The following is a 21,589-nucleotide window of genomic DNA, read 5'->3' on the forward strand; positions in this document are numbered from 1 at the left end:
ACACAATCAAATAAATGAGGATAAAATGGTAAACATAGATAAGGTAGGTTTACACAACATGTGTGCTTCCAACGAGTGAATAATGTCAACCAAGGTGGCTGCCTTTATTTTTATTCCAATTCCAATGTGGACTCGGGAGTAATAATTTTGGTGCTACTCCCGAATAAAGTAACTCTTGCTTTCACATAATTCATCCTACATTATTTCTTTCAATTAATTGATACCATATGCTTATTTATATTCCCAATAATATCCATCGCATCACATGAAAAAAATGACAATAAGGCAGTATAACGTGTATGTATTCGATTTTCATACATGTACATCTATATCTGTAACTAGCGAATATTCCTCCTGATATTTCTCTCTCTCTTCTTCTTGGATTAGATAAGCTGCATCCAAAAGCTTTCCTCCTAATAAAAATAAAGAAGAGAAGAGACAGAGGAGGCTCTGTCCCAGAATATAAACAATTCACGTATGTTTTTCTTACACATGTTTTTTATTTGTTTATGTTGCTGTGATTAATGATTAATGATCATGATCATGATGGTGATTATTTTGTTTGTTTGTTTGTTGTAATAACAGGGGATTGAAGGAAGAAGAAGATGGGAGAAAAGATAGAGACATCATCATCATCTTCTTCTTCTTCTTTGAATATGAATGTTAATGACAATGGCAGGATGGTAAATAATAATGTCAATAAATCATTAAGTTTTAGTACTAAGTTTCCATTGACTTTCTGGGAGATGGCAGTTGCATCATGTGTTGTTTTGGGATTTGGTGTTGGTCTTTCTTGTGTTTATCTCACTATGCCTCATTCTGATTATAGCTTTCTTAAGCTTCCTAGAAATCTCAATGACATTCAAACTCTAAGGTAACGTATCCTACATTCATGTTTATTTTAACTGTGCGTTGATTTTTTCGGATTCTGAATTTGTTAAATTGTTCGAAAATAAAATCTTGATTAGATTATAGTGTATGGTTTTGGAAAAGATGTTGCCTTTATGAAATCAAGAACCTTTTCTTTTGCTTGATGTCTTGGTTTAACATACTTCATAACTTTTAAATAGTTTGTATGAAACTGCTGAATGTATGCTCTCTTTTTTCCCCAAATAATTAGCCTTGTATATGCCTTAGAGTTGGGTACTGGAAAAATAAAACGATGATACGGACTTTGAAATATCCCTTCTGATGTCCTGAATGTCAGATTTTATGTTATTTCAAGGAGAATGGTGGCAGATACTAGTCAATTTTTTTGAATTGGATGATTAGGGAAATTGTCATTTCGTGGTACTTAGTAGAATACTACATTTTAGTATTGTGTTAAGTTACTTTTAGTTACTTGGATTGATGGACTTCAATTATTATATCTATCTGTACTCTAAAGCAAAGAATGATATAGAAATCCGATTAGGCAAATTGATTAGGTAAGAATGTATGTCATTGGGTGACTTGTGCATCAATTGAGACAGAGCTAAATTGTAAAGGTCTTGTAGGAGTAGGATAGAAGACCAAAAGAACATGTCAAAATTTAAAGACTGGATTATATATATCGTGTGAATTTTAAAGAAGTTGATAAAACTTACATAGTTTGTAATGGAAATAACTTTAAGGAAGGATGCATAATTTGTGTTTTTGTCAGAAGTTGAAAGATATAAAAGTGCATTTATTTTTTTAGCAACCTAGTTGTGCAATTGTTAGCTGGAAAAGATTTACTCAACACCCGAGAGGTATGTACTGGAGTTGCGGATATGCATAAGGAATTTCCTTGCCCCTTTTTTCGGGTGTCAGTAGCCAACTAGCATAACTAATAGTAATCTATGAATGCACCATTGTAGATTATCACAGCTACTAATATCACAGCTGCTAACACGAATACTACAGAAGTTTGATGTTTATGCAATAGTTTCTTCTTGTGTGTTATAATACAAATTTAAATGTGGTGGGTGATATAATGGACCTCCTGGTGTTCTATACTGGATTTATTGGACGTGGTTGACTTTATTTAATTTATTGTGAGCTTTTAATATTGCTCTGGGCTTTAATGTATCATAATAAAGTATAATTATATTTCAACCTAGGAACTGATACCTAGGGATATGGTTTTTATATTTTTCCTGTCCTTGTATGTTGCAATGTATGCCTTCTTGAATGTCAACAAACTAGTTAGGTAGCTCACACCTTGGTGACATTTCTCAAGTTGGACTTGTGATTACGGTCATTATCCCTCTATCAAACTATGTAAATAAATTTATGAAGACACCGTATGTCTTCCAATGAAGCGAGCCAGGCTGGAATCTACCACCTAGTTTATTAAGGAGCATTAGCGCCTAGTTGTATAACACGATCTAAAGATGTAAAATCTCACTTATTTTTCATATGTTACTTTTTCTTGCTTTGAAGGGTATAATATCCATTGCCACGTATATCTTTATAGGTTCTTATTTTATTTTATCCATAATTGTGTTCTTACATTGGTTTGTTTACTGAGAATGATTTATCAAATATATTGTATTATAGGGATGACCTGGAGAGCTACACAAATGACTACACTGCTCAGGTTCTTACCGGATATTGCATGGTTTACATCTTTATGCAAACTTTTATGATACCCGGTACTGTTTTCATGTCATTGCTCGCGGGATCCCTTTTTGGAGTTTTCAGAGGTGTGGCTTTAGTTGTGTTCAATGCTACAGCTGGTGCATCATCTTGCTATTTCCTATCGAAATTAATCGGACGACCTCTTCTCTTCTCTCTTTGGCCTGATAAACTGAGTTTTTTTCAAGCACAGGTGAAATTCTACATCCTTATACACATATCTTTGCTGTGCTGACCAGATAATATAATCATTTGCTTACTCAGGTGGCTAAAAGGCATGACAGTCTGCTGAACTACATGCTTTTTCTAAGAGTCACCCCAACTTTGCCAAATACTTTTATTAATCTTGCTTCACCAATTGTCGGGATACCTTTTCACATATTCTTCTTCGCAACCTTGATTGGTCTCGTTCCTGCTGCCTTTGTAACTGTCAGGGTAAAGATCTACAATTTATTTCTTATAGTTTTTTTGGCTGCAGTTTTGGTTTCTCTTAGTTTGCATATTATCTAAAGTTTATGCATAGCCTTTTTCTCATCTAGAAGAGACTAAATTGTTTCTTTTGCCTCTTTGTTGATTATGTTTCATTGTCTACAGTTATCCTGGCAGTTTTCTGAGTAAATTTAAATAGTTACTCCATCATTTTTGTGTTACCTGTGAACTATGATTGAACTGCTACACCGATTAGCATAAGGACACCTTCTGTGCCCAAAAGATACTAACAATCCCCTTTGTAATCTAGGCTGGAATAGCTCTTGGTGACTTGCGCTCCATGGGAGATCTCTACGATATGCACTCAATAGCCACCCTGTTTCTTATAGGAATTGTCTCAGTCACTCCAACATTAATGAACAACAAGAGCAAATCACTATAACATTCTGAATGCTGGATAAGTTGGTTCGCACAAGGGAGTTCAGCTTTCGGTTCACCCGGTCAAAGTCTCTTTAATACAGAGATGATTCTATGATTTGATTTGTGGGATTCGATTGATGGAGATGGTTTGGAAGGTGATGTTTGTGCCCTTGATGAAATTTCTGAAATTAGTCAAACTCTAATGTACCATTTTCATATATATTAGACTAATTTCAGTTGGCGAATGCAAGCATCAAATCCATGTTAATCATGCTTTGTTTTCACTCATTACAATGTAAATGATTCATTATTTTAGAATGTAGTTGATACTTAGCATTATTGATTCACATAAAGATGATTATCATACAGTTTTATAGAGTTTACTTGAGCAGAAATCCTTCCGACAATTTATGCCTTTCTGCCTTTGTGAATTACCGAACTCGAGATCGGACAAGAAATTTTGTCTGATAAGGTTATCGAACAATGTTCGGTTCATTAAGATTTTGTCCGAGTTCGTTAAAAGTTTGTCCGAGGCGAGTTCGGTTCGTTTACTGCTCTGCTACTTCCACATAAATACCACCTGTTTGTGCAGCAACTGCAGGTCTCTTTGCTCTCATTCTATTCTTTGCAAAAGAATAGGCTTCTACGAGGATAATGCTTCAAAACTTGAGTACTTGTAATCAAGCCCACAGAAAAGAAACTTGTGCTTCTTATTGGGAAGAAATCAATATAGTTAGGACATCGATATTGATAGGGTAATTCTAAAACTTTCAAAATTTCCCTAAAAAGAAAAGTAATGGATCTCGCGATTGTTATAATAGAGAACATAAATAAAAAATTAATATCGAGTTACTCCATCTGTCCTATTGAATTATATATATTATTTTTTGATACGTTTTTTAATACTCATTTAAAACATAACTCCACAATATTTTTTAAAATTTTTTTGTCTGAACATGTTTAAACTTTTATTCAAAAAAAATTAGAAAAAATATTATGAAACTATAATTTATAGAAGTCTCGAAATGCTTGCAAATAGTGAACGTATATTATTGCATGGGATAGAAGTAATAGATTGTAATCTATGTCTAAATAAATTAAATTTAAGAAGCATGAAACAGCCTGTAATTTTCTTAACGAAATCTGGAATTAGCCAATGTTATCCTATACTATACTATAATATTATAATTAGAGCACCCTCTATTTAATTGATCGGTTGCTCGGTCCAGCTATTTGGTACGGTAAATAATAACCATGAGATCTAAAAACAGATAGACGAGAACTCTGAGAAATAATATATTAATATTTAAACTGATCTCATAAGTTCTGGTTCGAATCCCGTCAAAAGTGTATTATATTTAAAATTTTATATTCTTTATTTTAACAATTTCTACATGTTTAAAGTTCGAATCTGGTAAACAACATATTATATATTATATTATTTATTTTCAGTGAAGCCTCAAATTATTATAAGACATATATTGTTATAACTTATTACGTTTTTTAATTTATTTTTCAATTATTAAAAATTATATTATAAAATATATTTTTAAAAATTATTAAGTGTTAAAAACAATCCGTGCATCGCACGACTTATAAGTTAGTATATACAAAATTTGGTACATAACAAACTTATAAAATGATATATTTTAACTAAGTTAATGATGTGAATACACCTGTCATTTCAATTAATATTTAATGCATGTTCATTGTGCGAAATTTTTTGTATATAATTTTGTGGATATTATTAAAAACAACACCCTGTAAAAGCAGAATTGAAGTAAACTAGTATAACATAAAACGACACCGTTAAGACTGATCCTCTAGCCTGCCTTGGGGATGATCTTGTTCGTTGATTTGTAAACAGAGGCGCGCGCGTAAGTTTCGCAGCGCGATCTTCAAGAAAAACGCCTGCGTGGTTCACGGCGGAGAAGATCGGCGACCGGGAAAACAAATTAACCGGTGAAGTTCAAAACTTTTTTGTTTTTTCTTTCTAAAGTGATTTATTTTATATGCAGCTTACTCAAATATCATTTTTAACTTCATAATTTTAATGTATTTTAATTTAATATGCTAGATTGCTAGTGTTATTCTTCTAGCTGGCAATAAGTTTTTTGTATCGTGGTCGGGCGGGCTCAAACGAGAACTATGCTCAAAATGAGAATCCGAGAACATTTTTTTTTTTGCATTTTTAAATGTTGCTATGTACTGTTCAAGTGCATAGCATTTGGTTCTTACATTTTTCTGATTCTCATTTGAACGCGATCCTTTAATTTGGTATTGTGTAATTTTTGGAATTATAACAAAAATGTTAAGTAAAGGTTGTTGAGTAGTAACCAACTCATCTAAAACCTTAAGGTGTTAGAGAAAGGCCCCAATATGATCATATATTTAACAAAGGTAGTGAATAATTCCTTGACTTTTAGCAAGTAGGTTCCCCGTAAATATAAGTTACTGTTGGACCAGGACAAGACGGCCCAAAGGAATTATAGTTAGAATAATTACAATACATTATGTAAAGACCAAGAAGGCCCACATTGTAAAGATTGAGCCCATTTGGGACTTAGTATAAATAAAAGACAACAATCCCATTTGAAGGGGTTGGCAAATTAAGCAAAGAAGATCATCTCCTAAAATTATAATCTAATAGTAATAATATTATTGGAACATCATTTGGCGCTAGAAGGAGCTTTGCTTTAACAAGATCCAACCAGAAGATGATTGTAGAAGAGTTTGATCCGGGAACCGCCGGACCTACGCAGGTAAAGGAGTTGACGGCAGAAGTTGTCGCCGACCCCTCGACCCACGGCGATCGCGAGCTCCCTAAACAACCGGCATTGAAGCCGAAGTGTCTGTTCCCTCCATCTGAGGCTCCTCCAGAAGACCAATTTCAGGGCTTGAAGGACTCACTCCAAAGGGACAGAAAAAGAAAGATTGTATCGGATCAGCGTTTTAGAGTTCAAACATCTAAAGGAAAGAAAGTTCTCTCAAGCGACATGCGGTTGCATTTGGAAAAGAAAGAAAGGCTAAAAGCCCAAAACCAAGAAAATCCAGAAGACTCACTTGATTCAGATGAAGAGCTCGAGTTCCTAGAGCATGAAGCTCAAAGATTGCAGGCCAAGCTTGAGCGAAAGCGCGAGATTCACCGTCTTCGTCGAGAGCTCCAACAAGCCCAAGTTCAAAATGAGGGTCGAGACGATGAATTTTATGACGAGGACGATGCCGAGTACGAGTATGAACCGTCGGCAGAATCGACATATTCACAACCACGCGAACGTCGACAGAGGACAGTGTCATCTGCCGACGTTTTGCGTCAAACGGAATCCACGGAATCCATATCTCACGAGGAATTCGCTAAAATGCAGGAGGAATTCGCTAAAATGCAGGAGGAAATCGCCTAGATGCGTACCTTGATGAGAAATCAGGCAGGCTTTGAAACCGTCTCCGAAAGCCCCCTATCATTAGTGCTCGAGAAGGCGCGCATCGACAGGACGTTGAAGACACCTGCTCTCGATCATTTCGACGGATCCTCGGACCCATTAGCATTCCTAAACACATTCGATGGTCGCATGGCTTTCTTCGGCCATTCGGAGATCGCTAGATGTCAGTTCTTCTCCACGTGCCTCCAAGGCACAGCTCTGCGATGGTATAGTAACTTGCCACCTCGGTTAATCGACTCGTGGACAACTCTGAAAAGCAAGTTTCAGGCCCGATTTTCTAGCAACTACAAAGGAATCAAAGTTACAGCATCCTTGATGACAATGCACCAACGCTCTGGCGAAAGTCTAAGAAGTTTCCTAACTAGGTTCAGAGAAGAGATAGCAAAAATTCCAGACTTAATAGAACAGATGGCTGTCAATTTCCTGACAGCCGGCATCGATAAGTCTAGGCATGGCCTCCTTTTAGAAGAGATCTTTGAAAAAAGGCCGAAAACTTTGCAGGCCGCGTTCCAGATCATAAAACACCGAATGATGCTTCAGGAAGCGGTAAGTTGTATACAGTCTCCACGGAGGTCATCGAAATATGAACGACGCCGAAGTTACAGTCCACGTTCCCCCGCGAGGGAAAGGCGCCGAGAGCGCCGTAGGTCTCCTCCACCACGCACTTCGGACCTTCCCCCGAGGGATAGAAGGGAAAGAGATTGGCAATCCCATAACCGATCGGAAAAAGAATTCACTAAACTCAACACCGAAAAAACGGCAATTTTGGCGGTGTTAAAAACAGAACCGGATTATCGCCCTCCAAGGCCCATGAAACCAGGAAGACCCCCAAGCTCCAGATATTGTGAATATCATGAAGACACTGGTCATACAACGGAGCAATGTTTTCAGCTTAGCAACCTCATCGAAGGAAAAATTCGTCGAGGACAACTAGTCCATTATGTGCAGCACGATGATGAACCCAGACGCCACCATCGAGGCGAAGACGATCGAGTAATCGACGTTATTTTTGGCGGCGTAGCCGCCGGAGGCCTTTCCCACAACTCTCGCAAGATTTATGCTCGAGAAGTCTTTAATGTCAATCCCTCGACAGCTAAACGCCCTTGAACGAATCCCTCCCCAGTCATCTCTTTCTCCGATGATGATTATCGTCCCGGTCTCATCGAAGGCCATCAAGATGCCCTAGTCATCACAACACGTGTGGGAAACAACACGGTTAAGAAAATGCTGGTCGATAATGGTAGCTCTGTCGACGTGTTATATCATCACGCTTTTTCCCGAATGGACATAGGAGATCGAAGACTTGAGAACTCCCGAACCCCGTTATACGGGTTTACAGGCAATGAGGTTCACGTGGTAGGAACCATCGACATGCCAGTACTTTTCGGTTCCCCACCCTGTCAGATTTGGAAAATGGTCAAATTTCATGTGATTAGTGCTTCCTCAAGCTTTAACGCTATTTTGGGACGAACAACGATCACCGCACTCCGAGCTATAACATCTATCTCCCATTTAAAATGAAATTCCCCACAGATTTCGGCGTGGGAGAAATGATTGGTAATCAGGTAACAGCAAGACAATGCTACCTAACCACAGTCTCTCCAAGGAAGAAAACAGAGGAAGAGTTAGAAGTCAATCAGGTACTTGACATCGACCCAAGAGAATTGATCGACCCATCCACAAGCAATTCATGCTCCCCTCTCGAGGAAACAGAAGATATAGAAGTATTGGAAGGAAACCCCGATAAAACAACAAGAATTGGCAAGAATCTCTCATCAGACCTCAAAAAAGAAATCACAAACCTCATCCGGGAATTCTCCGATATTTTTGCTTGGGCCCCAACAGACATGCCTGGCATCCCAGAGACCATTGCTCGACATTCGTTGCATATCAGTAGGGACACCAGGCCTGTGCGACAGAAACAACGCATATTCTCAGCCGAGAAAAGAGCAGCCATCGACCAAGAGGTCAACAAACTCCTCCACACCGGTTTCATCGAGCCCGTGCAATTCCCCACATGGATATCAAACGTGGTTCTGGTCAAGAAGAGCAATGGGAAGTGGAGAATGTGCATTGATTACTCAGATGTGAATAGGGCATGCCCCAAAGACTCTTACCCTTTGCCCAACATCGACCAACTCATCGACGCCACAGCGGGAAATGAACTCCTGTCTTTTATGGACGCCTTTTCGGGATATAATCAAATAAGAATGGATCCCCATGACTGGCAACAAACCGCTTTCATCACTCACAGGGGTGTCTTCGGATACAAAGTAATGTCCTTCGGGTTAATCAACGCGGGCGCTACTTTTCAGCAGACGATGGATAAAATTTTCTCCTCGCAGATAGGGAGAAACATGCTAATATACGTTGATGACATGATCACAAAGTCAAAAGTTGCCTTCGACCATGTGTCAGACCTTCGAGAAACGTTCACCAACGCAAGGGCAAGTAACATGCGACTGAACCCTACAAAGTGTTCCTTCGGCCTTACTGGAGGAAAATTTTTGGGGTTCCTGATTACCCAGAAAGGCATCGAAGCCGATCCAGCTCAGACAAAAGCTATTCTAGAAATGAGCAAACCAAGGTCCATTAAAGACCTACAAAAGCTCACAGGGTGTATAGCCGCTCTTCGAAGGTTCATCCCTCAATCTTCGAAGCGGTGCCTACCATTTTTCTCTGCAATGAAAAAAGCTTCCAGATCATCACAGTTTGAATGGAACGAAGATTGTGAGAGAAATTTCACGGAGTTAAAGATGTTTTTGACAAATCCTCCAGTTTTAACACGACCTTTAACAGGTGAGCCGCTACGGGTATATCTCTCAGCTTCCGACGAAACTGTCGCGGCAGTATTGGTCCGTGTCGATGAGGGAAAAGATGTCCCTGTGTATTACATCAGTCACTCACTCCGAGATGCGGAAACAAGATACCCTCAAGTCGAGAAACTCGTATACGCCCTCGTTGTCGCGAGTCGTAAGCTACGTCATTATTTTCAAGCAAGAGAAATCCATGTTCTGACCAATCTCCCCCTGAAAAGAATTCTGCACAAGCCCGACATAACAGGCAGGCTCGCTGCTTGGACCATCGAGTTAAGCCAGTTCTACATCGAGTATAAACCTCGAACGGCGATCAAGGCCCAAGTCCTCTCAGATTTCGTCGCCGAATGCCAGTTCCAATCCAAGACACATAAACCTGAAGAGGGCCAGTCTCGTTCGTGGCTTCTGTTCGTTGATGGTTCCTCGACATCCAACTCTGGAGGAGCAGGGGTCATATTAATCAGCCCAGGAGGATTCAAAATCCAACAGGCTCTCAAGTTCAGGTTCTCCGCCACAAACAACGTGGCCGAGTACGAGGCACTCATCGTCGGGCTAAAGCTCGCATCCGATCTCGAAGCAGAAGTAATTGACATATTTGGGGATTCTCAGTTAGTTTACAAACAGATAAGTGGCGAATTTAAGACACATAATGAAAAGATGGCCCGATATTTAGCAAAACCCAAGATCTTCTTAGCAAATTCCCTTCATGGAAGATGTCAAACGTCGACAGGGAAGAGAACCAGTGGGCCGACTCTCTGGCCAAACTAGCCTCTTCCAACCTCCCCACTAATCTCAGCCCAACATACGTCGACATTTTGGAGACCCCCTCCGTCGATGAAGAATCAATCAACCAGATCCAGGCTAGGTTCGACTAGCGCCAACCCTTCCTTGAATACATTATCGACAACAAGTTGCCTGAGCTTAAGTCCGAAGCCCGCACTCTTATGTGCAAAGCCAGGAACTACTGCGTTGTGGGTTCGGAGTTATATCGACGTGCCCTCTCTGAGCCTCTACTCCGTTGCTTGTCTCCAGAAGATTCCCTCCAAGCGATCGTAGAAATACACAAGGGAATCTGTGGTGAGCACCTAGGAGGGAAAACATTAGCCCTCAAAGTTATCCGACAAGGCCTGTTCTGGCCTACAATCCGGAAAAATTGTGAAGATTACGTCAGGAAATGTCAAGCATGTCAGCTTCATGGAAATGTAAATCGTCGACCCACGACTGAGCTAAACTCTATTCTCAGCCCATGCCCCTTTTTCCAATGGGGAATAGATATTGTGGGTCCCTTTCCAAAATCCAAAAATCAGTGCCAATACATCGTAGTCGCCGTGGATTACGCAACCAAATGGGTCGAAGCAAAACCCTTGCTAAAATTCGAGAAAAAGAGATGATAGAATTCTTTATGGAATACATTGTCTTTCGCTTTGGGATCCCCAGAATCTTAGTCTCCGACAATGGTACTCAGTTTGTTGGAAAACAGTTTGAGGAAACACAGCTTGAATTAAAAGTCCAGCACGTCAAAGCATCTGTAGCATACCCTCAAGCAAATGGACTAGCAGAGGTAACAAATAGAACCATCCTACAAGGCCTGAAGAAAAGAATTGAAGAAATGCCCCGATGTTGGGTCGACGAACTCCCGAATGTATTGTGGTCGTATAGGACAACTCCCCGAAGTGCGACGGGCGAGACTCCCTTCCGACTTGCCTACGGAGTCGACGCCGTCATACCTGTCGAGATAAGTCTCACCTCACCACGGGTCGACGTATTCGATCCTGCTCTATCTCTCGCGGGACTTCGCCTTCACAATGATCTGTTAGAAGAAACAAGGGAAGAAGCCCGAATGCGGATGGTCGCCCAGCAAGAAAAAACTGCAAGGTACTTCAACAAAAAAGTCAAACCCAAACACTTCAAGGTCAACGACCTTGTCTTAAGAGATTCCGCAGCATCACAACCTACTGTCTCAGGGAAATTCAAGCCAGCATGGGAAGGCCCTTATCGGATCGCGAGACTTGTAAGTGCGGGGACCTATGAGCTTGCTCACCTCAACGGGAAACCCATCAAAAACGCCTGGAATGGAATTCACCTCAAAAAGTTCTATCAGTAATTTAATCTCAGTTGTAATTTATTATCTTGAGGCAGTAAATGCCATTTCAAAGACAAACCCTCGATGTAATGGGGGTCGTCACGAGGCTCCCACCGAGGGGTGTTTAGGTTATGACGAACAAATTCCTTTAATTTGGAAAAAGCACAGACTTTCACTTTCTTCGCTCCTTACTTAACTAAAAAAAAAAAATCATCATCATCATTCATTTCTAGGCAAATGTTTATACAGCCTCTTCACGTCGACGGTCTGGGCAATAAAACCTCCCTCATAATGTAAACACTCGACCACGAACTTGATAAACGGCTTAATATTTTAAAACCAGCCAATATGTAACTGCTTACAACATGGAAATAAACTTAAACAATGGATCGCATACCTTAAACTTGCTACAAATCCATCATCCGGTATTATCAATAAAACTCTTAAACACATAAAAATATTCAAATCCGATTACAAAAAACCACAGGGCATACCCTGCCTTCATGCGTTATCACCCTTCGATGCCAGGTCACGAAGGTAGTCATCAAAGGCATGACCCTCGACGGCAATACCAGCCTCTTCCATCCGCCGGAGACATCATCCATAACCGTCGCCCAGAGCATCAGCGATATCTTCAACAGCCTTCTCTACTTCTTTCTTCAAATCTTCATTTTCCTTCACGATCAACTTGTAGGAGCCATCCATTCCTTCGACCTGTCGATCCAAGCCTTGGCGCTTGCTTCTTTCCTCTTCAACCTCCGACGGTCCAGCCCTGGCCGCATCAGCAGGCTTCCTCGCGGCACGCTGCAACAACAACATCATTGCCTTGTCCATTCCTCCTCGAATCCCACCGTCTAAAACCTTTTTAAGTGAAGCACCTTCCACTATAAAGAAATAAACAAAACAGCAAGTCAGCCACCATATATATAGGCACTTACGAAAATTAAAATAAGCAAGAGCCGACGATGACAAGTACAAAAACTAATACATCAACAAAATAAGGGCAATAACAAGTAAAACATCCCCCTTACAATCGTGCATCTCCAAAAAACCAGAGTCCTTCAAATCTAAGTGTGTATACCACGTCCTCGTCCCATGAAACTCATCGAGGTAGGCAGTATCGTGCTTCTCCATGTTATTTAAATAATCAATCGTGCCCTGACTAACTTTCCCGCAAGGCTTTACAAATTCCAAGTCAGGACCCCCAACGTACAGCCATTGGGAGTGATAACCGGAGTTCGATGACCTAACACTAACAATCTTCATCCTTCGATGTCGGGAGTCGAAATATACTTGACCGCCATAGTACCGCACACCATAAATAGAGAAAAACAATTTCAGAGTCGGTGATCGACCCTTATCACAGCACAGCGCCACAAAACCACTTAACTGAGCAACAGAATTCGGTGTCAGCTGCCCTAGACCACAACCGATAGCCTCATACATCGTCAGGAAGAACGGATGCATCGGCAAACGAAGCCCAAACTGAAACATAATCATTGCAACCCCATGCATCCCGAACTCGGGCATCATCCACACCCTCTCATCTGCTGTCGGCACTCGATACCGATATCCATTAGATAAATCCATGTAACTCTCCAACTTACTCACGGGTGGATCGACAGTGATATAGTAACTAAGATAATTCAGACTAGGCTTGCCCTCGAATTCGACCCTACCTAGCCGAAGACTTTCCTCGACCGTTCTATTCCTAAGTTCCAGGGTACGAGGACTTAGGGGTGGAGAGGGCATAGGACCTGGAGGCACCCCCTTCAAAAACTCATCGCTCCCTAAGAAATCAAAAGATCCACACTGACCTAGGTCCGGGATCTCTAGATTATCCAAGTTCAAAACAGACTCCTCGTCACCCTCCTCTAACGGTCGCTTCCCGGGGTCCCGATTGGTGGCACTATGCGACGACGACGACGAAGGAAAGTCGGCCATTATAAATTGGTAAACTACAGATAAACACGACCAACCCGCAGATAAAAAGGAAAAGGAAAAGAGAGAGTAGACGACTTACAATGCGAGCCAAGGACGCGCAGCGATCCCCTTTTAGATGCCCGGAGAGGAAGTCGAAGAGGTTAGCCCGGAAATCTGCAAAAAAAAACTGGAAAAACAAATTCAAAAACACACATGAACGGATATATACCTTCAAAAAAAAAAAAAAAAAGAAAGAAAAAGAAAAAGGAGAGAGAACAACAACAAGACAAAAAAGCATTGCGTTCAATTCCTTTCTTTTTTCGGGCACATACAGTTGACTCCTATCTCGAATTAACAGTTATTTCTTATTTTTCTTTTGCTTCGTTTGTTCGTTTTTTCTCTGATTTTTCCCTTCATTTTTATTATCCTTTCCGTTCACTAACTTTATTCAGGTATCAAGACAAAAATCTCGGAATTCAAAGCGCAAGGGTGAAAAGCACGAAAACGCAAATCTAAAGATATTGCGCAAAACAAGGAGGGGGACTAATGTTGGACCAGGACAAGACGACCCAAAGGAATTATAGTTAGAATAATTACAATACATTATGTAAAGCCCAAGAAGGCCCACATTGTAAGGATCGAGCCCATTTGGGACTTAGTATAAATAAAAGACAACAATCCCATTTGAAGGGGTTGGCAAATTAAGCAAAGAAGATCATCTCCTAAAATTATAATCTAATAGTAATAATATTATTGGAACATCAGTTACGTTGTTGTATGATTTATTAGACTCTTAAAGCTAATACTCAATCTGATGAACTCAATGAGTGGTAGGAGTATCTAAACTCTGAAGAGGAGCTTGATGTATACTTCAGTCTAACATTAGTGTTAGTGCTATGGTTTTTGTACGAGGCGATTTGCATTATGGTTATTTATAGCTAGCCTATTTAAGTATATATGAAGAGGATTACTCTTGATAGTGTGTAAATGATTGAAGTAGTTTCTACAGAAGAACAATGGTGGTTCCCTTTTTAGTTTGCTATTGCAAACTGAGGTAGTTTGTAATTCTATTGTGTTTACTATCTTAAAATCATTCAGCACGAGCATAAATATACCATATTTTTATTGTTAACATGGAATAGATAAATAAATATTAATTTTAAAAAAAAAACTACCCAGGTCCTTAATAAGGTATTGTGAATATAGAGCCTCTTTGATAGCCTAATTGACTAATTTGATTTCAATCGATTTCTTATCAGTATCCATCTCCATCTTTCAGTTGCATTTCAATTATGGAAATTCTACTTCTCAAAGTTCAGATATATCTGGTATTTGGTGCTATAATGTTTTTTCTTACTGATATTGGCTCCTGCAAGCACATTCCTATTCTTACAAGGTGAGTGAATCGTATTGCTTTTCCTGCTGTTACTCTATGTGCATGTGTGTGTTTACTGTGTAGACATATTTACATGGTTTTCAGTTTTTTACTTAAATTAATGAATTTTAAATGCTATGCTTGCAAAGTTGCAATTAAGTTGCAGCTACTCTGGTTCACAGCACTTGGCAAAAAAATAAAAAAAATAAATAGTCTGGTTCGAAGCTGTTTTATGTACAAGAATTTCTAATGTTCACAATGCCTACATCTAGCTATTGGTTGTTCATATCCTTGAACTTGTAACAATGTTCTTCTTCCTTTTAGAGATATATTTCGGAGCCATACTTCGGGAATACAAATTTAGAGTTACCATCAATTCTGTCAAATCGGTCCCTTGTTGAGATTCACATGGATATTGGGTCGAATGCATTAACAGGAAGCAAACATGGCCTGGAAATAAACATTGAACTTCCAATACATGCCCGTTATCCGGTAATGCACAATAATTTTGTGCATGATTTAAGATGTTTAAATTTTGATTTATTAATTATAATGATCATTCTGGTTTTACTCATCATCTGCATAGCCAAGTCCACCCCCCCCCCCCCAAAAAAATAGAGAGAGAGAGAGAACAATTTCACCCTTGAATAAATTGTTGAAAACTTTTATCTTGGCCAAAAATGCAATTTCCATAAAAAACTTTTGTAAATTGATTCTGAAGTTTATTCACCTTGTAGCCTCTTGGAGAGCGGGGATATTCAAGAATTGAATTTGGCCAACCTTATCTATTTACGCGCTGCAGAGTAGAAGGGAAGTCCAGCAATGGAAGCTGCATCTTCATATCAACTGCTAAAGCCATGCATGATAGTATTGTGTGGGAAGTACCTTCTGGAAATAAAAAACATGCCGCAATAGTATATTTTTTACTTTCATGTCTGCAGTTTTAACAGCTCTATCAATTGTCCTTGTATCTATCAGCCACTCCAATTTTGAGACAGATGATAATAAACAATCCTAAACTACGACCCTTTGGTTTTTTTAGCCAAGTAACTGTGACATTTTTGTTACTTAAAAGTTTTATCCGCAAATTGATTTACATTTACTTTGGTCCATTTGATAATGTGGACGCATTTCACATACTCCCATTTGCTGTTGTTCTCACCTTCGTAATGGAAGTTTTCAGGATCATTTGCAGTGTTTAGTTCTGTTTGGAGACCGATGATATGTTGGTCTTAGTTGTCACTTTTTAGGATAAAACGGCCGCGAATGTCACTTTTGAAAAAATTGGCCCCAAATGTTATTTCAAAATGAGGTATTGAGATACGTTTTTATTGTTAAACAAAAAACGCTATTTTACATTCTTTTTTCAATGTTTTTTATTTTTGTAAAATGAAAATGCAGTTGCGTCTTTCATTTTAAATTATTATTTTTTTGAAAAACTAAAACACAACTTGAGTTGATGTTTAGTGGGGCAAAAACGCAACCTGAATATTGGTTTTTAAGGTTAACGCTAGCTGAATTAGCGTTTGTCATAGTTTTTTATTTTTTTATTTTTTTTAATTGAAAAGGCTAGATAATGTTATGGATTAAAGTTTAAAATGCTACTTTAAGGGTATTTTCTTCATATATATATATATATAAATATTAATATTAATATTTTTAAAATTCAAATTGAGAACAGGTCAATCCTAAAATATTAAAAACGCTTAATAATCAGAGTTTGGTTCTAGGCCCTAAATCGGTCCCTAAACCCTAAATCTTTATGTTATGTTACTTATTTATTTTTTAATATTTTTAAAACCCGGTGAATTCTAAAATTTTAAAAATTGTTAAATTAGGGCCCACTTTTTAATATATAAAAAATAAAAAAATTGCAAAACGGGAGTACAATTTGCGTTTTTATTTAAAACTAGACATGAGACCAAGTTTTCCCATGAAAACATGAATTCCACTTGCGTTTTGAAATTTAAAAGAAAAAGAAAAAACACACAAAACGGGAAATGCATCTCTAATTCTGCTTTATAAGAAAAATGACACCCAACCCTATGTTTTGGAGTGATATTTGAGACCATTTTTTTAGAAAGTGACATTCACGGAATAATATTTGAGACCATTTTTTCAGAAAGTGACATTCACGATCATTTTTGCCCAATGACATTTGGGGCCTTTTTCAGTTATATGTTTTGAAATTACAAAATTTTCAATTGTAGATACTATTAATAAAAATCTAATATTAAAAGAACTATGGTCTCTTATTTAAATTTCTCTAATATGCTTTAACAAACGCATTCTAGGTCACTACAGTGTTATTCTTGGCAAAGGCCAATTGAATAAGGTTTCTCTTTCATCAATGGAAATGAATTTTATTAACAAATATTAATGGCATACCAAGCTAAATCCAAATGCAATAATATAACGACACTTCCGAGTAGAGCTAACTTCACTTACCAAATCCAAATGCAAATCCAAGACACTTCCGAGTAGAGCTGACTTCACTTTCCAAAAAACACAAACATTGTATAACAGAGATGGACCCCTCCACATTGCAATTAATAAAAGAAATCACCCCCAAGTAAACTTCACACCCCCAAGAATAAACATATTTATATATTTCCAAAAAGAAACAAAAGGCAGTCCTTGCAAACAATAGCACTTTCTAATTACAATCAATCTTCAAATCAAGTTTATGCAGAATGTAGGATTCCATCACCCACCACTTAGGAAAACGAAGCACAACACAAACCAGCAATGAATTCATCTTCTTTTCAATCCAGCCCTTCACAATCCCTTTCTCAGTTTCCAGTTATCTTTAAGAATAAGATATAAACTCTTTATCAGGCTGCAAGTAGTATGATGACAATGAGAAGCACGATCGCAAAAATCACCAAGAGCAAGCATGTCTGCATTGATTACGACAAATATAATTGAGTTAATATCTACAATAATCACATTAATGATCCAACAAAAGAGAAACATTCTTTGTAAATTCTTAATGATTAAGTTGCAATATGACAAGGATTGGCCTGACTAGGCATCAACCCCCTTAACATGGAATGGAAAAGTTAAACTAGAACTGAAACAGTAGGATGAACAAAAGGGGGAGGGTCCTAGGGTAGGACTGGCAACAAGATTCCATGATGGAAGCAGCATGAGGACTGTACTATGATGGAGCAACATCCACTTTCCTACTAGCTATTAATACCTTCTCAATCTAAAATTGATAATACTTCAAGACGGTCCTGTAAGTCAGCATCTAGCAAAAAATGTAGATGGAAGATAGAATAATGTTACCAGGGATGAGTTTGATTTCTGGGTCTTTGCTGCTTTGACAAGTTGGGATTTTCCCTGAGCAGTGGCTGCATGTGCATTCTCCACATGGGATCCAATATCATCTAAAAATAAAAATATCTTAACATTAATATTGTAATTTTTAAAAAAATCAAGACGTGATGAAAAATCTATACATCATTATTGCGTAAAGAATGAAGTCTCACCAATCATTACTCCTTGCTCATGGACCAGAACAGCTAGATCTTTAAAAATCTCATTTACTTCTCCAATCTGATCCTGGATTTCTTGGATTCCCTGATCTCTTTCGTCAATTATAGCCTCATTGAATGAGATCTCATTGTCCAACAGCAAAACTTCCTGCCTGTAGAGCAAAAAATCAGAAATAAAGGATGTTTAGCCATAACACACGCTCTCGCACACTGATCAAAATATGAGGCAACTTCAATCTCAATTTGTTCTACTCGACATAGCAGTGCATTGAATCCAAACCACTTAGACAGAATAAAACTGATTCCCTTGTGCATAGTTCTACAAATGATTTTTATAGTAACACTGAGTTCACACTTCATTAGGAAAATAAACAACATTTTTAAAAGAAGAATACGATTGGGTTTCGAATAAATCTAGAGAACAATGACTACTGATTTCTAAATGTTCAATCTGACTAGTAAACACTTTCATGCTCACTAGCCCATTTATTTTGTTAGGAAGAACTGAAGCATTGTAAATTTGCAACTGTGATACATGTAGGCGCGAAGCAAATTCAAGAAGGGAGAACGTATAAACAAAAGCCAAAATTACCTTTTGGATTCAACCAGTAGAGCACGTTGTTCTGGATGCTTATCTGAACGTTCATCATTCTCGCTTTCTGCATAGCTGATCAAAGAATATATTCAGACTAATAAATCAATTAAGTAGATTACATAAACTGATACAGCAAAGTTCCTATATATACTTCACCTCGACGGGGGAACTGCTTGTTTAACAAAAGGGCTATATGCTGTCTCCCTCTCAGCAGCCAGCCGCTGCGCCTTTTGAAACTCTTTCAAAACTGATTGAAAATCTTTGGCTAATTTTGCATCTGTAATCTTTTTGCTGGCCTGCAGATATAATTGACAGCAAAGAAATTTGAACACTACGAGAAATCATAAAAGCCATGCATGGTATTTCTTACACAGGAAGAAAGGAAAAGAGGGATAAAAATTTAAACACTCCTCACTGTTCTACAAGTGACGCATCATCTTTAAGAGATACACTTTACGATTTAGAAAAATGAAGAAATTTCCAAGAGCATGCACCCCATATGCAAACAAGTCTAACAGTAGTTGTACTGTGAAAAGTATCACCCAGAAAGACTTCTTACACTGACTTCTGCATGATGATCAGTTTCACTAGCTTGCTTGAGTTTGGCTGAAGTATCCTTTACCAACTGCCCAATATGTAGTCGGGTCTTGTGCCTGCCAAAGTAGCAAATTGGGTGTAATAAGAACCTTATGACTGCATTTATTACAATGAAAACAGCCTAATTATACATTGTCATAAAGGTAAATGAGCAACCAGTAGTCAGCTGCCAGCTATTAGAAACACAAACAAGTAGGTTACTGTCCAGTTCCCTAGAAGGCTAGAACAAATAAATTATAGAATTCCAATGCCTTTCATCTTCTCTTCCACCCAACCAAAGGAGATTTTGGCATTTAGAATGACAGGTCGTACCCAAAAAATGATACAGTGTAAACTGCATGTAAACAACCTAGGCACATGCCACAGGCCTATAACAAACAAAAATGCACAATGCAGATCGCTAGATACTAATGTGCAGTTTAGAGTGCAATGAGGGAAGGAATGGAATGAGAAACAATTAAAAAAGATGCAAGAGGACATAGTGAAATTGAGGTGCGGAAATTCTTACTGATAGGGGTTGTGGATAACATAAGTAAAACTGGGAATTAAACATTAACTTCCAAATTCGTGATAATTGAACTCTATTCTAATTTTGTATGCATGAAATGGAGAGAGTAATTCAGATTACGAATACTAGCCTACATAATTTTACAAAATTCGTTTTGCCCACCTCAACTCAATTCCTGCAACCAATGCCCAATGAAAGGCTGTGTACCACTTAATTGATCCTACAGCCCCGTCAGAGACCAGTGTGCTACTAACCAGGCGAGTTCACAGATAAAGATAAGAAGATGATCAACACTAAACCTAAAGTAACTTTCTAGACCTATCCTCTGTTAACCTAATTATCCTCATTTAACCTAATATCCTTAAGCAGTAGCTGTCTCTTTAATTAGCTCCGCTAACATAAAACTGTTAAATTCACTAGTAAATAGAAAAAAAACGTAATTTAACTATACAAATGGAAAACATTATACAGAACATTTTAAAAAATAGTTTGATCACCCCTCTTCACATACATAACTTTGATCACTAAATTAAAAGTTCAATTCTATACTATTGACCTACGTATTACTAAATGATCTAATACAAAATAATCTATATCAACTACTAATTCCGATAAACAAATATCATAAAAACAAAATCTTGAAATCTACAAGATCAACGCAACCCGCAACAAAATAAACTATCACCAACAACTGCATCACATCCAATTTTCACAAAAACATTAAAAATAACAATTAAAATCGACAAAAACTCGAAAACTCACAGCTTCTCCCGGAGTTCAGGGGTATCTTTAGGCGTTCCAAGAGTATTAACAAGTCTATGAAAAGTAGAAACAGCTGTATTAATCTGGAAAATACCCGAAGCAACAGCTTGGGTCGGGTCTTGCTTGCCATTTGCAATTCCACCTCTTCGAAACCCCACGGATCGACCCGCTTCGAGATCTTGGAAACTCATTATTAATTCTCGCACCCCTTTTGCACAATTGATCAATAAGTGTGTGTATGTGTGGATTATTAAACCCTAGAGAATTTCGGGGCGGAGAATTGGGGAAATTGAGAAAAGGGGGTTTATTATTGTTAGTAACAGCAAGGCCACAGAGGATTTGGTATAAAGCGGCTTTTTTATATACTTTTCGGCCCTAGATTTTTTATTTATTCGACATGTGAACCAATTAAATTACAGCTATATATTTAGGATTTCAATTTTTGATGTTTATCTTTTGTCGTACCATTATTTAAATCATTGATCATATATCAATATATAAATATATATAGGGTGGCTCCCTCAGATAGAGTTCGTAGAGAAC

At 38.2% G+C, this 21,589-nt stretch overlaps 2 protein-coding genes and 1 long non-coding RNA gene across 4 annotated transcripts; 2 read left to right on the forward strand and 1 right to left on the reverse strand.

The window, feature by feature from the left end:
• Positions 1–296: 296 nt before the first annotated feature.
• LOC141671708 (putative membrane protein At4g09580) lies at positions 297–3,825 on the forward strand. Of its 2 annotated transcripts, XM_074478024.1 has the most exons (6): positions 298–475; positions 586–683; positions 830–874; positions 2,521–2,791; positions 2,863–3,033; positions 3,338–3,825. In XM_074478024.1, exons 2-6 carry the CDS (start codon positions 661–663, stop codon positions 3,467–3,469), a joined length of 642 nt encoding a protein of 213 aa, XP_074334125.1. In that variant the 5' UTR covers positions 298–475; positions 586–660; the 3' UTR covers positions 3,470–3,825. The 2 variants fall into 2 exon arrangements, with proteins under 2 accessions (XP_074334124.1, XP_074334125.1); XM_074478023.1 differs by having other exon boundaries at positions 297–475; positions 586–874.
• Positions 3,826–5,201: 1,376 nt separating this feature from the next.
• Positions 5,202–16,167, forward strand: LOC141672642 (uncharacterized). The gene is made up of 3 exons (XR_012555643.1): positions 5,202–5,409; positions 14,989–15,105; positions 15,822–16,167. It is a non-coding gene; the product is annotated as an uncharacterized LOC141672642 (long non-coding RNA).
• Positions 16,168–17,542: 1,375 nt separating this feature from the next.
• LOC141672002 (syntaxin-22-like) lies at positions 17,543–21,388 on the reverse strand. Its single transcript, XM_074478477.1, has 7 exons — positions 21,047–21,388; positions 19,739–19,832; positions 19,336–19,475; positions 19,177–19,251; positions 18,579–18,736; positions 18,376–18,476; positions 17,543–17,984 (listed from the first exon to the last, which is right to left on the reverse strand). The coding sequence occupies exons 1-7, from the start codon at positions 21,235–21,237 to the stop codon at positions 17,919–17,921; spliced, it is 825 nt and encodes a 274-aa protein (XP_074334578.1). The 5' UTR covers positions 21,238–21,388; the 3' UTR covers positions 17,543–17,918.
• Between the last annotated feature and the right edge of the window lie 201 nt (positions 21,389–21,589).

This window comes from Apium graveolens, chromosome 7 (genome assembly GCF_009905375.1).
Source record: "Apium graveolens cultivar Ventura chromosome 7, ASM990537v1, whole genome shotgun sequence".
NCBI lineage: Eukaryota > Viridiplantae > Streptophyta > Magnoliopsida > Apiales > Apiaceae > Apium > Apium graveolens.